This window comes from Cynara cardunculus (assembly GCF_001531365.2).
Source record: "Cynara cardunculus var. scolymus isolate 2C chromosome LG 10, CcrdV1, whole genome shotgun sequence".
In the NCBI taxonomy this organism is placed as follows: Eukaryota; Viridiplantae; Streptophyta; class Magnoliopsida; order Asterales; family Asteraceae; genus Cynara; species Cynara cardunculus.
This window is the reverse complement of record NC_037537.1, coordinates 26,155,266-26,174,432: the sequence shown is the minus strand read 5'-3', so window position 1 is coordinate 26,174,432 and position 19,167 is coordinate 26,155,266. Positions and strand designations below refer to the sequence as shown.

Genomic DNA, 19,167 nt, shown 5'->3' with positions numbered 1-19,167 from the left:
ACGAAAGAAAATAAATAAAAAAACAGGTATGAACACAATATGAACATAATAAAAATAACTGCTATACGAAAGAAAATAAATAAAAAAACATGTATGAACATAATATGAACAGCTTTTGAACAATAGTTCATTAATTATAAACGCATTCAGGAGCGATCMTTTGTCAATTGGAGTTTTATACATGCATTGCATCCACACCGTTTAAGGTCCGCCCCTTGTTCATATATGTTTCTGGTCTTATGTGGTTGTTCAACCCTTGTTCATATCGTGTTCACCCCTTGTTCATATCATGTTCACCCCTTGTTCATATCGTGTTCACCCCTTGTTCATATCGTATAAAATATATGAACACATAACCCCGACGCTATGAACATTGGGTGCAAACACTTACACAAATATATAGATTTGATATCAAGCTTAAAAAATAACACTTGTGTTCATATGATATAAGAATCATGAACCCAATGGTTCATGATTCACAAAAGTCGGTAATATGACAATATGAAAATGAGTCKTGCATGTACTTCCATTTGAACATGTGAATTAGGTAGGTATTAATAGTTAAAAAAAGTTATCAATGCAATATGAACTACAAAAAACATAACACATCATAATAAACATAATTTCGATTAAAACGAGTCTAATAAAATATTAATTCATTACCAAGACATTCACTTTGGTTAATTTCTTCACTTCCCGAACTTGAAATCCGATTGTCACCATAAACCATTTTAATCTTCTCAATGTTTTCGATTTTTTTTCTAATTCGTTTATCCATAATAGCTTGAACGATACCGAAGATTTTACTACCGTGTTTTCTCCACGAATCAAAAACTCATTAAACAATAAAAATGGAAGATCAAGATTAAAAAATAAATAAAAATATCAATATTATAAATGTATATTTTTAGGGATTTTATGATTTTGTAACTCCCCTTTAATGGTATGGGAGTTACATAGGAAATGAAATTACTCAATTACCCTTGGCATTAAATTGTGAACATGATAGAAACCTAATAGAAGAATGGATTGTGATTGGTTGATATGGTTTGCAAAGTTAATACAAAAACTTTGGTTAACATTTGATCTTGTCCCTATATATATATATATATGTTTTTTAGGTATATAATATTTATGTACCACACATGCTTAATTACTGTTCTCACATTTGGTGATGATTAAACCATTGACTTCTTGGGAGGCTGGACTCTATAGTATCCTGATGCCATTGGTCCAATGACCATTTGATATATATAGGATAGGTTCATGTGAAAACCACAAAAAAATTGAGAACCAGAGAACCTGAATGTTGATTGATGCATAAATATGCTATCCAAATATGTATTTTGTCAATGAGTATATTCATCAATGAAATACATCAATGAACGTACAAGTTCTCCAGTTCTCAAAATTTTGTGATTATCACATGAATCGCCCTTAATTTATAGAGAAAATTGCATCAAAATGTAATACAACTTTAGACCTATTTCTATTTTGGGGAATCAACTTTCAAAATCTTCATTTTAAAGCTTAGAATAAACTTTTTGTTAATTTAAAGGTTTATTTGATATGATGACCTACTAATGATGATGTGGCTCATATTAATGACAACTAATATATCATGTCATATTGTAAAATTTCACTGTCATATTATAAAATTATAAATATCAAAAAATAATAAAAAATGTCAAATAATTAAAGTTAATAATGTACCAATATTTGTTATATATAAGAAAATCTAAAAAAGCACAAACAAAACTGAGGGGCCGTTTATCAAACACTTACCTGACAAGTGTTTATTGGTAAAATTCAACATTATTATTTGCTTCTTGGGTAAGATTTTAGTCCACAAAAACGACATGGTATGCAACAATTTACCCGGTAAGCGTTTACCGTGGTAAGAGTCGTCTCCCTCACTTACCGTGTAAGACTTTTGGTCCTTGTCTCGCTCTTACCGGATAAGATTCTTGGTCCTTACCATATTCATCCGGTGAGGTAGTGTTACTTGGTAAGCGCTTACCCATATAAGAGTTTGGTAAACGTCCCCTGAGTAAATACTTGAAAAAACATAAACCAACTCAAATCTCCACCCTAAATTAAAAAAAAAAAAACAAAAAATAGTAATGTAGTGACATTTGGGTCAACTCGAAAGAAAAATGATTAGGAGGTCAATTTGAAAGAGGGAAATTGATCATTTAATTTCTCTTTTATAAATGACGTGCACATTTTTGTAAGTTTATTTATTTATTTTAAAATTTTCATCTATTTTTAAAAGAAATACGAAATATTGATATATCGGAATCTTTTAAGAGACTTGGGGTCATTTACTAAACATTTACCCAGCAAGTGGTTATTCGGTGTCAAAGACCTTCCAGCCTAGTGGTAAAGGCTTGGGCATGGCATAGTCATGAACCCGAGTTCGAGCCCTGGGAGGGGAGTGTTGGCGACATTTAAGTGAGGCCATGTTTAGCCTCCAAATTTGCCGGGGATTAGTCGGGCTTTGGCACGGACACCCTTACAAAAAAAAGTAGTTATTCGGTTATTTTTCCTTATCGAATGAACATGACAAAAATTGAGAATCTTACCGGTTAGAACGATGAAAAAGACCAAAAGTCTTATCCTGTAAGTGAGATTAGACGACTTTTACATGACAAGTGCTTGCTGAATAAATTGTCACATACAATGCCGTTTTAATAGACTAAAATCCTACTCAATAAGTTAAGTGAAATTGTTGAATTTTATGGGTAAGCGTTGGGTAAACTACCCCTTGCATTTACAACATAAAGGGTTATATACAATGCAAGATTCAATAGTCATTTCTATCATTTAGACTGATTATTCAGCATAACAGACAATAATTTAGGTTTATCCATACAAACGACTAAATCCTCACAGACAGTTTTATCTATATGACACTAGATGAAAAGAGTTGGGTTCCGGTGAGATCGAGAATTAATGCGAGAAACATAAGAAGAAATCTCCACCATTTGATGCACATTAGGATAAGATGCACCAAATTAGTTCCCGTATCAAAAGTCTAGATGTCTTTTTACGCTTCTTGCTTTAACTTTTATTCTCACACGATCTCGCCCAATGAAAACCAATCAAACAACATACATGCATCTATCCATTATGACAATTGGTGGGTATAAATTGCAATAATGTATTTTTGGGGGTATAAATTGCAATAATGTATTTTTGGGGGTATATATTGGCATTTGGCATAGTACAGGGTTATCTCTGCCATAAAAAGTGTTAAAAACCTATTTTCTGGTTTTCCGAACAGAGGTTTATTGTTCGTTGTTCTCTAAACCCTAGTTTCACGGCCATCCAAGAAATTGCTGATCATTGCGTGGTGAAATTGATAAAAGCAAAGGATCTCAGGTTTACAAATGACGGATCCTTCGTTTCTTTTCGGGGGCATCACATTCAACCGGAAGAAGTTCTCCAGAGATTTTGCTAGGTTTAAGGTAAAATATTCATAAGTTTCTAGAGTTTTATCTTAAAGAAAACATCAAAGATTTTCGATGTCGAATTCAAGTTTCTGCAAGTTTTATCGTTAAAATATTAATACAAGTTTCTGTTAGTTTGATTAGTTGAATTGCTTATGTTCTAGTTTCCGTTAGTTTGAGAAGTTGAATGCTACTGATTGTTGATTGTGTCTGATGTGATTACTGCGTGGATGAATGTTAGGGCTTTTAGGCGATGCCTAATGTTTTGGAGTTGAGTTTCGTACAAGTTTGCAGATAATAGGTTGAAAATTAATAAATTATAAGAATGGTGTTATCAGATGTAAATAAGTTTTTGGTTTTTGAGAAATGCAATAGACTGAATTGCAACTATAGCATTGGTCCAATAAGTGTTCAACTCACCCAAATCACTGGATGTCCGGACAAGTATCAGATTGTTTCTCCAACTTTATAGAACCCAAAGAGGTGAATGAACTTATACATTGTAATCTATAACTTGATAGGGTGGCTTATAAACGACCATCAGTTTTCCAAACTATTTGAGTAAGTTTCTTGTTTCTCCATCTTGTTTTTGTGGATAGGACGGGGATTTCTTAGCGTTTAGAATTTCCTTCTGGCAAAAAGGGATGGAGTCAACCAACTGTGGTAGTTAACGAGTTCCATGTAGGGGATTGATGAGTGTGTAAAAGGGTACTTCTCTTTATGATAAAGTTGGTATATTCTATACCGGATCACCGGTTAGTGTAAAATAACTTGATGCTTTCAAGTTACCATTTAGAAGTACCTATGAATACTTGACACATGCAAATTTATGGAAGCGGACTAGGATCTCGAATTGTTATAGCAGTATGTACGTACCTGATTGTTGTTACATTATGTTCTTGTTTAGGAAAAAATGCCAAGTAATGATTTCGAAGAGACGTTGCTTGAAAACAAAGACCCGGAGGTGGAGGTGGTAGCAAAGGCGGTTAAAAAGAGGAAGAGGAAGGCAGCCATTTCAGGTAATTCTGGGATATAAGTTTAGGTATTTTTACCAGTTTCATTGGAGGCATTTAGAGATTTATTATTGTTTTATTTCGATTGCTTGCATTGGTTTAAGACCCTGTGGAAGGATTTAGTGTTTTCAAGAGCTCAAAGACGGAGCCAGTGCTTGAAGAGAATGAAGAGACTGAAAATGCATCTCAAGGGAAGAAGGAACTATATAGACAAATGGAGGTACTCTCTCTCTCCCTCGCTAGCAAACAGATGCATGTCTTTTGTGCACTTCTAGTTACATTTGATCATGTTTAATCTTGTAGAGTGTGAGATAATGATATAAACATCTGATAGGAACGACATGTCTTTTTAACCTTTTTGAGTTCAGAGGGATGCGATTTTCCGTAAGAAGCATAACATTCATACATCTGGAAGTGATATCCCCTCTCCTCTTCAGGATTTTTCAAAGTTGAGATCAAGGTACTTTTATATGTGTTTCTACTGTTTGTAACAAGTCTAAGGGGACGTTACCCAAACGCTTACCTGGTAAGCACTTACCCGTAAGAGTCAATACTCTAATTTACTTTGCCGGATAAGATTGTAGTCCATCAAAACGGTTTCGTATGCAACAATTTACCCGGTAAGTGCTTAACGGGTAAGAGTCGTCACCCTCACTTACCGGATAAGACTCTTCATCTTTATCATCGCTCTTACCGGGTAGGATTCTTGTCCCTTGCCATGTTCGTCAGGTAAGGTAAATAACTCGCTAAGCACTTACTAGGTAAGCTTTTAGTAAACGGCCCCTAAGTGCTTCCGTTTTAAGATAAGTGGTCCATTCACTTATTTCTTGTCTATTGCATGATGACGTTCACTTATAAGTGGTCCATTCACTTATTTCTTGTCTATTGCATGATGACGTTCACTTTAGTGAGGCCAACTAAACTTTTTTTGAAGTTCACCTCAGTGGAAAGCCTAAAATGCTTTTGATTATAGCTTCTTATTCTCTTCCATAAAAAATTCATACCATCATATTTGTGTACCTATAAAAAGGAAGTGTCACTTAAAAAATTGTGTGTTGTTCACAGGTATGGATGTAGACCATACATTTTGCGGAATTTGGCAGAACTTGGAATTAAAGAGCCAACACCAATTCAAATGCAGGCTATTCCAATACTTCTATCTGTATGATATTTGTATATTTCACTATTAATTCTGTTTCTGTCTCAAGTTTAATGAAAGAACTATGGTTGAGTTAGGTTTGATACAAATTTTGAAACTTCAGTTTGACAACTTCTACAATTATTCTGAAGTTCCTTTATGTCAATTTTGTTAGGGGAGGGAATGCTTTGCTTGTGCACCAACTGGTTCCGGAAAAACATTAGCTTTTGTTTGTCCTATGCTTATGAAACTAAAGGTACATTTAAGGCATTTTGTATTGATTGTGAATGTTTGAAGACTGTATTTCCTTTTAAGTTTTTTCTTGTTGTACTATCAGCGCGCTTCAAAGGATGGTGTTCGTGCTGTTATTCTTTGCCCTACACGAGAGTTAGCCTCTCAGACATTCAGAGAATGTAAGAAATTGGCAAAAGGAAAGAAGTTTTACATTAAATTGATGACTAAGCAGCTTGCTAATAGTGCTGAGTTCTCGAAAGTTCCTTGTGATATACTCATATCAACACCACTCCGCTTAAAATTTGCTGTCACCAAAAGGAAGCTTGATCTAAGCAGGTTATTATCTTATCTTAGCTATGTTTGGTATTTGAACACTCTTATGCCGGTAATAAATTCAATTTGTTGGGTTGCCCTTTAAATAATGTAGGATGTACAAAGGCCACTCAATATTACAGTATTTGACTTGAACCCATAGTTGTTAAAAGCGCGCCTAGGTTCTGAGGCTCATAAGGCTCAAGGTCTTGGGCTTTTTTAAAGTTAGAGGCTCAGGGTATTCACGAGGCTCACTAAGGCGCTGCGCTTTGGCTGAGGCGCCTTGTGGGCTTAGGCGCGCCTCATGAAGAGTTATTAAATAACTATTCAAACCCTAATATTAATCAAGTTCTCTCGTCTTCTTATCTCCTAGACATTTTAGAAAAGAGTTATTAAATAGATGGCATAAGTCAAACCCTAATATTAAACACCCAATCCTTAGAACTTCAAGCCGCCTTCTCTATAATATCTAGACCTTAACACTTCTCCCTCACGGCCCATGCTTTAGATCTTTCTCTCTTATGCCTCTATCGAAGTACCGTTGGTTGTTGCATTGGAGGCTTTGCTGCATATTTGAGTTGTGTATAACTGTGTGGATATTGTGTATATGTAATATATACATGTATATGTCTGTATATATACATGTATACACACACACACACACTCATATATATATATATATGTATATATGTGCCTGGCATTCTTGAGACCCGCGCCTCATGCTTGTGCCCCCTCGCATTCTTGAGGCCTGCACCTCACGCTTGCACCTCGCTGCTAGGCCACGGGACCCATTTGCGTCTAAGTGCAATTTCAGCGTTTAACAACTTTGCTTGAACCTACTAGAAGCAGTATAGTTAGAGTGCTCACAATTTATTGGGTATATGATAGTCGTGCCTTTGTTTAGGTCCTTTAGGATCCTATGGAAAACTTTGGTGACATTTTAACTCTTATCTATCCTCTTGCTACTGTGAGTTTCATTGTTGTTAGTTAATAAATACAAAGCTGAGTGAAACTGCCACTAATCTTCATGGTGTGATCTCTGCACATAGCAGAACAGAAGTTACTTTCATTCTGCTTTAGCTTTAAACTTTCAGTTAGTGTGATTGTAAACTTGGGGTCTTCTTTTCATGGTACAGAGCACTAGAATCTGATTCGGTTTTTTAAATATTTAGTCATCAGAATTTGTGTTTGGTTTGTAACAATCTCATAATAATTATATGTTACCATATCTAGGGTCCTTTTTTTTTTAACCTGGATATCCAACCCGCTATACGAGCGGACTAATCCCAGGGCCACCACCCGCAAAGTCACTGCATTTGAACCTCCATGGCCACAAGGGGATTTTATTCCTCTTTGGATTCAAACCTGGGACCTCCAGGCACTTTTGACCTTTGGAGCCCAAGCTCAAACCAATCAGGCACTTAATGCCCAGGTGGTTTGGCCGATAGTGGGCCAAGAAATATCTATTGTCCTGCAATTGGTGCATTGATCTTTGCAGCGTTAATGCTTTTTGCTGGTTGGTTTCATTATCATAAAGCTGCTCAAAACTGGCTTGGTTTCAAGATGTAGAATCTATGTTGAATCACCATTTAGCGAGGCTACTAGAACTTGGGTTTCTCTCTTTGGCGGGGCATCAAGTACATGTATCTTTACCCATTAACCACTTTCTAAGCGCTGGAGTAGATCCTAAAGAAATACCACTTCCTCATGAATTTATCTTGAATCGGGATCTTTTGGCTCAACTTTATCCTAGTTTTGCCRAGGGAGCAACCCCATTTTTCACCTTGAATTGGTCAAAATATGCGGACTTTCTTTCTTTTCGTGGAGGATTAGACCCAATAACTGGAGGTCTATGGCTAACCGATAATGCACGCCATCATTTAGCTATTGCATTTCTTTTCTTGATAGCCGGTCACATGTATAGGACCAACTGGGGCACTGGTCAATGGTCTAAAAGATATTTTAGAAGCTCATAAAGGTCCATTTACAGGCCAGGGCCATAAAGGCCTATATGAGATCCTAACAACATCATGGCATGCTCAATTATCTCTTAACCTAGCTAGCATGCTCAATTATCTCTTAACCTAGCTATGTTAGGCTCTTTAACCATTGTTGTAGCTCACCATATKTATGCCATGCCCCCTTATCCATATCTAGCTACYGACTATGGTACACAACTGTCATTGTTCACACATCATATGTGGATTGGTGGATTTCTCATAGTTGGTGCTGCTGCGCATGCAGCCACTTTTATGGTAAGAGACTATGATCCAACTACTCGATACAACGATCTATTAGATCGTGTTCTTAGGCATCGCGATGCAATCATATCACATCTCAATTGGGTCTGTATATTTCTAGGCTTTCATAGTTTTGGTTTGTATATTCATAATGATACCATGAGCGCTTTAGGGCGTCCTCAATATATGTTTTTAGATACCGCTATCCAATTACAACCCGTATTTGCTCAATTGATACAAAACACCCACGCTTTAGCACCTGGTGCAACGGCTCCTGGTGCAACAGCAAGCACGTCCTCTAGGATCTAGACATTGAACTTTCAGTCAAAGTCCCTTAACCAAACAATGGTAATTGAAGACCCTTGGAAAAAATAAAACATGATTCTCTATGTGTACTCTTCCGTGCAGTTATTTCTTGACCTATTTTTGATCACCCTAACATTCACAGTCAGGCACATTCAAATTCTATTGTTGCAGTCAATTAGAAAGTAGAGTCAAGTGGAAGAACTGTATTAACTCGGTATATTTGATCATTTTATCTTACATTGCCGTGCGAGGGGAGCAAGAGTTGGTGCTTTTTCTACCTTGTTGATTACTTGATTTCATAACAAATAAATATCATCATATTAAAGAAGTATACCATCATTTTTTTCAATAATCTGCTTCTAGTTATGATTTGCATAGATAAGAAAATGTATAAACCTTTTGGAAAGTGGAATTTCTCTTAACATATTGTTTTTGGTTTTTGTAGGGTTGAATACCTTGTCTTGGATGAGTCTGATAAGCTTTTTGAGCTTGGTTTACTGAAATCGGTTGATGCAGTTGTCAAAGCATGCTCAAACCCTTCGATTACCCGTTCATTGTTTAGTGCTACTTTACCTGATACAGTCGAAGAACTTGCACGTACAATAATGCATGATGCTGTTCGTGTAATTATTGGCCGGAAGTAAGTGGTACATGGACTTCTTACAAGAACGTGGGCTTGCAATAATTTGCTCGATCCATTTTTGCTCATGTTTTGTGTGCCATTTGTCTCCGAATGGAGAAATAAGAAGTCTCGTTAATAATTTATTCTTTTTTTTTTTGGTTTGTATGGTTTTTTATCAAGCTGTTGCTTATTTGGACTTTCAATAGGAATTCTGCTTCGGAATCGATAAAGCAAAAATTGGTATTTGTTGGGAGCGAAGAAGGAAAGCTTCTGGCTCTTCGTCAAACCTTCGAAGAGGTATGTCTTATTACGCAAATACAAGATGATTATTCGTCATTTGGATTCTCACCTTGACGGCTGGACCAGTTATTATCTGTTGAATGGTATATAATGGCATGTCTTGAGATTTGGCATTGTGTGGATTTCCTCAATTCTGTCTGAACCATGATTTTTTGATTTATCTAGTAAAATATCATAATTGTTTTCTAAAAGAAGTCATCTTATGTTATTGTGAGTACAAAGATGTAACATAGCTGTAACCATAAGGGTGATGCTTGATTGGTTTGAGCTTGGCTCCAAAGGTCAAAAGTACCAGGAGGTCCCAGGTTCAAATCCAAGGAGGAATAAAAATCCCTTTGTGGCCACAGAGGTTCAAATGCAGTGACTCCGGGCTATCTGCAAAGCAGGTGGTCGCCCTGGGATTAGTCGGCTCGCAAAGCGGGTTGGATATCCAGGTTAATCAAAAAAAAGATTTAACATAGCTGCAGTGCTCTATTTATTCTGATGTTCAGAGAAAATGATGTTCTTGGTCTTTGGAATCTAGATAATTGTCTTAGATGGTGCATAATTCACGTGATTCCAAGAAATATATTATTTCTAAGTTAACATTGTTGTCATTTTTTCCCAGAGTATGTATCAAGTATGTTTTAATGTTTAAACTTTAAGGCAAGTTAGAATTATATTGTTTGGGGGCTACCTTATGCCTGAAGCATTGGCTGAATGGTCATCTTGGTTCCCGATGCTATGCATCTTTAAGGTCATGAGTGGTAACGACCAGAGTGGCTCAATTTAAATGACCATGGTCTTGTAGGTGGGTGTAATCCATACGAGTGAGGTCCCGGGTTCGGGCCTGGGCACCCCTCCTCTGCCAATGGGATGCATTTGCTGAACCGGGGAGGAGCAGTGAAAATATGTATCATATTGCCAGTGGGATGTATTTGGGCTTTATTATTTAAGATTTCTCGTTTTTTGGTCTCTTATATACATATTATCATTCTCTGAGCAGAGTTTGAACCCACCGGTGCTGGTCTTTGTCCAAAACAAGGAACGGGCAAAGGATCTCTACAAGGAATTGAGATTTGATGATATTAGAGTTGATGTAATACACTCTGATCTATCTCAAATAGAGGTAATCTACATTCCTTCATTGCTTAATAGCTTATTTTCGGGGTTGCTTGCCACACTAAATGTACGAGGTACGTTTTTTAGCAGTGGCTAGTGTATTTTTAACTTTATACCTTCAGGCTTCAGCCTCTTGTCATTGTATATAGGTTTGGCCTTAAAAAAGTTTCAGCCTTGAAAGACGCTGTAAAAGATGTAATTTTTGGAATCCGTTAGTATGTGCTGATATTTTGCCCACAAAATGAATTTCAGTTTTATCATTGATTTCACCCCTTCGGTTTCACACATGCAGTCTCCTTGTTCTGATTGAGGCTGGTTGTATCCCTCTGTTTCAATTTTGTTTTGCTAATTTATGTGAGTTTGATAAATTGAGAACGATACTGGAAGCCGTTTGAGCTTATGTGTAGAAAAGAAAGCTATACATACATATAGCTTACTATGAGCAAATAACAAAACTGGTCCCTCAACTAGACTTACATATAGCTAACAATTAAAATTATTCCTGATTTCGATTTGGTAAACTGAAGTTGTTATTGCTTATAGATTTGTATCTGTAATGATTTCATATTTAATTTAATTCAGCGAGAGAATGCCATTGATAACTTTAGAGCTGGTAAAACATGGGTTCTTATTGCCACCGATGTGATTGCCCGTGGAATGGACTTCAAAGGGGTCAACTGCGTGATTAACTATGATTTTCCGGATTCTGCTTCAGCATACATTCACAGGATAGGTATGTGGCATCAACCTTCATCTAAACGTTTTTTCGAACTCTATATAATTTTGCTGGAGGGATGCATGTTTTTTCTTATTTTTTTCTATGTTTCTATGTTTCATTGTGTATGTTCCCTTTTTTCGTTGCCTACTATTTACTGGTATTGCTTCTTCTTCCCTTTTCACTCCCTTTGGGGACAGAGGACAGGTCTCCCAGACCCTACTTTCGAATGGGATAAGAGCATCTCCAACAGATTCTCCAAAAAGGAGATTTTGGGGGTTTTTGCTCCAACAGATTCCCCAAAACCTTCTCCAAAATGGAGAAAGTAGGAGAGAGAGAGAGTGAAATTCTCCAAATTTGGAGCTCTCTCCAAAAATGATTACATGAAAGATATTATTTTTTATTCTTTCTACTAAAGAGAATCCTTGCAATTAAGTGTCTAGGAGAGAGAAGTAATATCTTATGGAAGATATTAAATATTTCAATAATATAATTCATTTTGTAATCTCCAAAGTCCAAACTGGAGAAGCTGTTGGAGATGAATATAATTTTTTTTTTGGAGATTTTAACTTTTGATTTCCCATTTTGGAGAATCTGTTAGAGATGCGCTAAGGGGCTGTTACCAACACAAATTGGGTAAGCTCTAACCTAGTAAGAATGCTGTTTAGCTAAGAGGTTTGGTCTGGGTAAGCACTTAAGGGGCTGTTTACCAAACACTTACTCGGGTAAGTGAACACCAAGTCACATTACCTTACTGGATGAATATGGTAAGGACCAAGAATCTTATCCGGTAAGAGCGAGACAAGGACCAAGAGTCTTACCCAGTAAGTGAGGACGACGACTCTTACCACGGTAAGTGCTTACCGTGTAAATTGTTGCATACGATGCCATTTTGGTGGACTAAAATCTTACCCTGTAAATAAATGATAGTGTTAAATTTTACCGGTAAGTGCTTACTGGGTAAGTGTTTGGTAAATGACCCCTAATTGAAGCACTGACCAGTCAGAAAGTAACTCCTTCCTTTTCTTGAAGTATATGATGACAAATAGACACACACACTCCTCAACTTTGGTGAGATTTCAGATACCACTGGGCCAATGACCCAATAGTAGAAACTATTTCCTTATTGATTCAGCATATTTGTGGATCAAAATGTACCCAGTAAGATGCAGTCAGTGCCTAAGTTCGTTTAATATGGTTTACTTTTACTTCTTACAGAATTTGATAACTGGCTTTCCGTTCGTTACTGTGTTTAGGTCGGTCTGGCAGAGCAGGTAGGAGTGGTGACGCGGTTACTTTCTACACAGAAGCAGATGTTCGATACCTGAAAAACATAGCGAATGTTATGAAATCTTCTGGTTGTGAAGTCCCTAGTTGGATCTTGAACTTGCCCAAGCTCAAGTGGAAGAAACACAGGCCAAAAAGAGAGTTTTTGTCAACAAAGCCACACGACGAAGAAGATGAATGATAAAACTATACAGCTTACTTTTCTGCACACGAACAAAGGTCTTAAAATCGATCGTGACACAATTTTGAATGCCCAATTTTGGTTACAATGAGATCACATGGTTGGATTGTATTTGTGCATTATGGTGCTCGAGTGTACGATTGTTGTAACCTAATGCGTAAACGATCCGTCTCTAGTGTTAAAAGCGAAGTCTAAAAATCTTGTAAAATCTTTTGGAAACCGCTAAAATGTTAGTTTGTAAAAACGACTTGTGCTCTGTTTGGTTGGTTTTCCAACAAGTTATAGAAATTGGAAGGTTTTTGTTTGGGATGTTTTTTCATAGATGGATGGAGCATTGGGGAAGGGTAGGTTTGGAAAAAAAAAAACTGGGTTTTCTGTATAAAGTTCCCTCATAAACGTAAAGGATAAGTCACCTTTTATAGCATTAAGCTACTATCAAATAGTTATGTACAGTTGATCGAATAAGCTATGAGTCTTGTTAAGCTTATTAAGCTGCTAATAAACGGATTCTTGGTATAGAAAGCCATTAAACTAAAGGATCATCTACCAAACGCTTACCGAGTAAGTGCTTTCCCTTACTCATTTGCTTTATTAGATAACATTCTTGGCTCTCGAAATGGATTGTCGGTAAGCAACTTTTACTCGGTAATGTTTATTGGGTAAGAGTCTTCTTTCTCGTTTACATGGAAATAGTCTTAGTCTATGTTATGTTTCTTACGTGGTAAGATTCTACGTCCTTCTCATGCTCACCCAGAAAGGTAGTGACACCCGGTAAGCATCTGGTAAATGACCCTTAAAATGAATTTTTCTCTTTAAAAAGAAAAGTAATTACCAGATTTATGAAGTGCAATAATATGTGAACAGAGAGAAGATACGTGACAATAATACAACACGATTTAAGCATTGTTTGATAAACATAAGCTAACTTATTTTTTGAGTAACTGCCTGGATGCATTTAAGCTAATTTATAAGTTAGCTTATAAACTAACTTATTGATAAGTTATTTGAAGTAGCTTATGAGAAGGTTTTTGACAATTTTTCCAATTATAACATTGATTAATATTATTTATTAATTATAGATAAATATTAATTTATAGTAATTATTAATTATCCATAAATATTAATTTATAGTAATTAAAATTAATTTTAATTATACAATAGATATTAATAATAGCTATTAATTCTAAAAATGTTTATATAAGTTACACACAAATTAAAATTATATACTTATTTTGTTTCATAGATAATAAAACTATGTTAAATAATTTTAATAAAATATTTAATTTAATTATTAATTATATTTTTAAATTTGTTGGAGATACTCTTTTCACATGTATAAATTATGAAACTACATTTTTATTCAAAGTTTTTGGGTTTTGTAGATTTTAGGTCTAAATTTGATTTTATTTTTTAGAAAAGCTATTTGTCTATAGAATTAAGTTTAACCTGAAATGGAAATTTGGACTTCTAAAAAAACAATATTTTTTAATTGAGTTAAATATTTTAATAATCTATACTATATTATAATACATTTGATGAAAACTCTTAAAAACCATTTTTTATGTATGAATTATTGTTAATTAATGCATATTACTTAAAATTAAAGATTACAAGTAAATTGTAYATAAGTACAACTTATTATAACTCCATTTTTTAATTCGTATTATTAACTGTAGATAAACATCTTATTTTAAATATAAAAAATCTAAAAATATAATTAAGATAATCATTGACTTTATTTTTAAACATAAATTAAATTATAAAAAATTATACTAAAAACAAGAATTTTTAAATGTTTAATTTGATACTAATATCGAAATATTTTTTTCAAAGTTTTATGACATCTTCAAATTTATATTTCAAAAATAGAAAAACATTATTGTTTTCTCAAAATTCATGTAAAACCATATTAAATCTACAAAAATAAAAAATAAAACAAAATATTAAAATCAAAATGTATCTCGATGCATTGTGTGAGTATCATTATAGTAAAATTAATATTGTAATCTTTAAAATAAAAAAACCATTTAATACCGAAAATGAAACTTATTTTTAAGACACCGATTTTTAATTCTATGTTTTTTAAGGGGAAAAAAAAGTAAATTCACATTTTAATTCTAGAATTGTTAACGAATAGTCCAGGGACTAAATATGAAATTTACTCCGACAACATAACAAGGAATATTGAAAATATTTATTGATCGGTCAATTTTTAATGATAGTACCAGGTGTCGGAAAAGGGGAAAATGTCTGACGTGGCGGTCAACAGAATGACCTATACCCACCGTTGGATGAAACCTAATCCGACGGTCATTAGAAAAACCCTATACGCGAGAGAATTTAAGATTGCTTTAACCAGTATTATATAAACCCCTATATACTCGCGATTAATTTTCGTGCTTAAATCTTCGTCTCTTCGCTGTTCTTCAAATCTCTTCGATCAAAAAGGCTTCTTCGCTAAGGTTAGATGTTTTCCTGTGTATATGATCAGCTGTTTTTGATCGTCAATTTGCATGTTTTTAGTGATCGATTGATTGTTTGTGTTGGAATTGTTCTTAAAATTGTTTGATTCTTCCTTGATATTGTTAATTGTTGTGATGGAACTAGTTTTTGCCAAAATTTATCATCGTTTTTCCTGGATATATCCTGATGAGTTTGTGCCGATCTTCATGGTTTTGATCTTATACTTTTTGTTGCCTTTAGCGGTTTTTGTGTTGATCAATCAAGCCTCGTGAGCTAAAAGTTTCAATTTCGCGTAGATTTTGTCTTGAAATGTTACTGTTATAGTACTTTTGGTATAGTTAAATGTGTTTACGAACTTTTTGTTCAAATAAAAGCGTTCTTATCAATTTTGAAGACAAATGTAGACTAATTTTTTGAAATCGGAGCTAGTTTTTTGTCATTGCAGTTGCAGAGGATTATGGTAGATAGCTTGATTCTTCTTTGATTTTGTTTTTTGTTGTGATGGAAGTAGCTTGTGCCAACATTTATCATCGTTTTTCTTCATGATTTTGATTTTACTTTTAACTTTTGGTTTTGGTGTTTTTAGCGGTTTTTATGCTGATCAATCAAGCCTCGTGATCTAAAAGTTCCAATTCCGCATAGCTTATATCTTGAAATTTTACCGTTGTAATACGTATTTACCATTGCTTTTTGTTCAAATCTTATCAATTTTGAGCAGAACTTTGTTTATTTCATACTGAAAGGTAGTAATTTTTTGGAGTTGCAGAGAATTACGATAAACAGCTTGAAAAATGTGTTTTAAACCTCGCAGCTCTTAAAAACCCCTAGTTTTTGTGAAACTATGTTCATTTTTGTTTGTTAGCTGAAATTGTTAGATTTATATTACCTGCAAAACGTGTTCCAACATGTTTGTGGATCTGTTATGTGACAACGAGTTCTATTCCTTTCAGTTTCAGCAAACAATCTCTATCGAACCATGGGTAAGGAAAAGGTTCACATCAACATTGTGGTCATTGGTCATGTCGACTCTGGAAAGTCAACAACCACAGGTCACTTGATCTACAAGCTTGGTGGTATTGATAAGCGTGTGATCGAGAGGTTTGAAAAGGAAGCTGCTGAGATGAACAAGCGTTCATTCAAGTACGCCTGGGTGTTGGACAAGCTGAAGGCCGAGCGTGAACGTGGTATCACCATTGACATTGCTCTCTGGAAATTCGAAACTAACAAATACTACTGCACTGTTATCGATGCTCCGGGACATCGTGATTTCATCAAGAATATGATCACCGGTACCTCCCAGGCTGACTGTGCTGTTCTCATTATCGACTCCACGACTGGTGGATTCGAAGCTGGTATTTCAAAAGACGGACAAACCCGTGAACATGCTTTGCTTGCTTTCACCCTTGGCGTCAAGCAAATGATCTGTTGTTGCAATAAGGTACTAAAGCTTTCATGATCATGCTGAATTTCTAATTTTTATTAGTATAATATTTATATACTGTAAAATTTTAAACAGAACAAATAAATTCACAAACTCTCCCTATTTTTTGAGACACAGGTTTTAACCTATAATTGGTTGGTAGATAATTTAAGAGAAAAAATACTTCTCCAAACACTTGGTACCTTACAGTCTTACACATTATCGGAGAAAAACCTTTTTGCGTTTCAAACAAGGTTTTTTAACGTGGGTCCCATTTTTCTTTGAAAAGGTTCACGCAAAAAGCTCCACCCTGGAATTTCTTTTATTAGTTGACATTTAAAATATAAAAAACATAGTGTCAGTGTCAGCATATCGTGATCTTGTATGTTGAAGTTTTAAATAGGAATCATAGCAAAGTAATTTTCCCCTTGTTTTAACATTCGTTTACTGTGTAGATGGATGCTACCACGCCCAAATACTCCAAAGCTCGGTATGATGAAATCGTGAAGGAAGTGTCGTCCTACCTCAAGAAAGTCGGTTACAACCCGGACAAAATCCCTTTTGTCCCGATCTCGGGTTTTGAGGGAGATAACATGATCGAGAGGTCAACAAACCTCGACTGGTACAAGGGTCCTACTCTTCTTGAAGCTCTTGACCAAATCAACGAGCCCAAGCGACCATCGGACAAACCACTCCGTCTCCCACTTCAGGATGTCTACAAGATCGGTGGCATTGGAACCGTGCCCGTTGGCCGTGTTGAAACAGGTGTGATCAAGCCCGCTATGGTCGTCACCTTTGGCCCAACCGGTCTAACCACTGAAGTCAAGTCCGTTGAGATGCACCACGAGGCACTTCTCGAGGCATTGCCGGGAGACAACGTTGGGTTCAACGTTAAGAATGTTGCGGTCAAGGATCTTAAGCGTGGGTTCGTTGCTTCCAACTCCAAAGATGATCCGGCCAAGGGTGCATCGAACTTCACTTCTCAGGTGATTATCATGAACCATCCTGGCCAAATTGGTAACGGCTATGCACCCGTGCTCGATTGCCACACCTCCCACATTGCTGTTAAGTTTGCGGAGCTTTTGACAAAGATTGACCGGAGGTCCGGTAAGGAGCTCGAGAAAGAGCCCAAGTTTCTTAAAAACGGTGATGCTGGAATGGTGAAGATGATTCCAACCAAGCCGATGGTGGTCGAGACGTTCTCCGAGTATCCTCCGTTGGGACGTTTTGCGGTTCGTGATATGCGCCAGACGGTTGCGGTTGGTGTGATAAAGAGCGTTGACAAGAAAGACCCGACCGGTGCTAAGGTCACGAAAGCTGCTCAAAAGAAGAAATGAATTATATCGGTATGCGCTATGAACCTAAAACAACGGACAAACTCTATTACTTTGACGTTTAGTTTTCGTCTGTTTTTCTGTGTCGGTTTTTGTTGCTTTTCTCGCTTTCGGCTAGCCGTGGCTTTCGGAATGGTGGTCTTATTACGTCTTCGGGTTTGTACCTGGGTGCTCGATAGGCGGTGGCAAGCTTCGTTGCTTTCGTGTTATGGGAATGTTTGATTTTCGATTGAAATATCATCGGTTAAATTAAGTCGTTATTACAACGTTTTGTGTTCTCGTGTTTCTTTCATCTTATCTCGCTTTTACCGTATTTGTTGCTTGTTTGCACACACTCCTACATGTTTTGGTTAAAATTGTTGAGGACGATCGTGTGCCTTTTGAACACAAATCGTATATTGATTACGGATTTCATATATACATTTTTTAAAACTTGATATTCGATGGCATTCTTGGGAAGAAGTTACCCCTGAAACTCGAGTTGCGTAAATTCAACTTCAACAGTTACTTTATTTTAACAATGTTGATACAGTTTGATATATTTTTTAAAAAATCATGACAAATTCAACTTCAGACGAAAAATCGTGTGAGAAGAAGAGTTAAAACGAAAGATCGTGTGAAAAGAAAAGTTAAAAGTGAAAAGTGTAAGAAGGGATCTGGATACTTGATCATCTTTAATCTGGAACCCACCGAATAATTGCGATTGATTCGAGAATTGATCTGATGCATCTCATTATAATGTACATCCAATAGTAAATTCTCTTCTTACGCTCAATTTAACTCTACTTTTCATCAAAAACTCAATTCTTCAACTTCATTGATGAAAACAATTGAAATAATATAGTCTCCACTAAGAAGCATTAATGTTAGATCATAACATTTTATTATATATATATATATATATATATATATATATAATATTTTAATAAATGTAATCAATTTTCTAATACATGTATCTATACTATATTATAATGCATTTGGCTAAAACTCTTAAAAACTCTTAAACTCTTAAAACTCTTAAACCCGTTCATCCCTATCTGATTTCATCC

General features: G+C 35.6%; 2 protein-coding genes across 2 annotated transcripts; both read left to right on the top strand.

The window, feature by feature from the left end:
- The first annotated feature begins 3,293 nt into the window (after positions 1 to 3,293).
- Positions 3,294 to 13,205, top strand: LOC112519296 (DEAD-box ATP-dependent RNA helicase 57). Its single transcript, XM_025127342.1, has 12 exons — positions 3,294 to 3,470; positions 4,360 to 4,471; positions 4,570 to 4,685; positions 4,834 to 4,925; positions 5,531 to 5,627; positions 5,779 to 5,859; positions 5,941 to 6,173; positions 9,141 to 9,335; positions 9,524 to 9,614; positions 10,603 to 10,725; positions 11,301 to 11,451; positions 12,690 to 13,205. Exons 1-12 carry the CDS (start codon positions 3,393 to 3,395, stop codon positions 12,899 to 12,901), a joined length of 1,581 nt encoding a protein of 526 aa, XP_024983110.1. The 5' UTR covers positions 3,294 to 3,392; the 3' UTR covers positions 12,902 to 13,205.
- A 2,085-nt stretch (positions 13,206 to 15,290) lies between these two features.
- On the top strand, positions 15,291 to 18,401 carry LOC112519299 (elongation factor 1-alpha). The gene is made up of 3 exons (XM_025127350.1): positions 15,291 to 15,363; positions 16,315 to 16,802; positions 17,240 to 18,401. Exons 2-3 carry the CDS (start codon positions 16,341 to 16,343, stop codon positions 18,119 to 18,121), a joined length of 1,344 nt encoding a protein of 447 aa, XP_024983118.1. The 5' UTR covers positions 15,291 to 15,363; positions 16,315 to 16,340; the 3' UTR covers positions 18,122 to 18,401.
- The last annotated feature ends 766 nt before the right edge of the window (positions 18,402 to 19,167 follow it).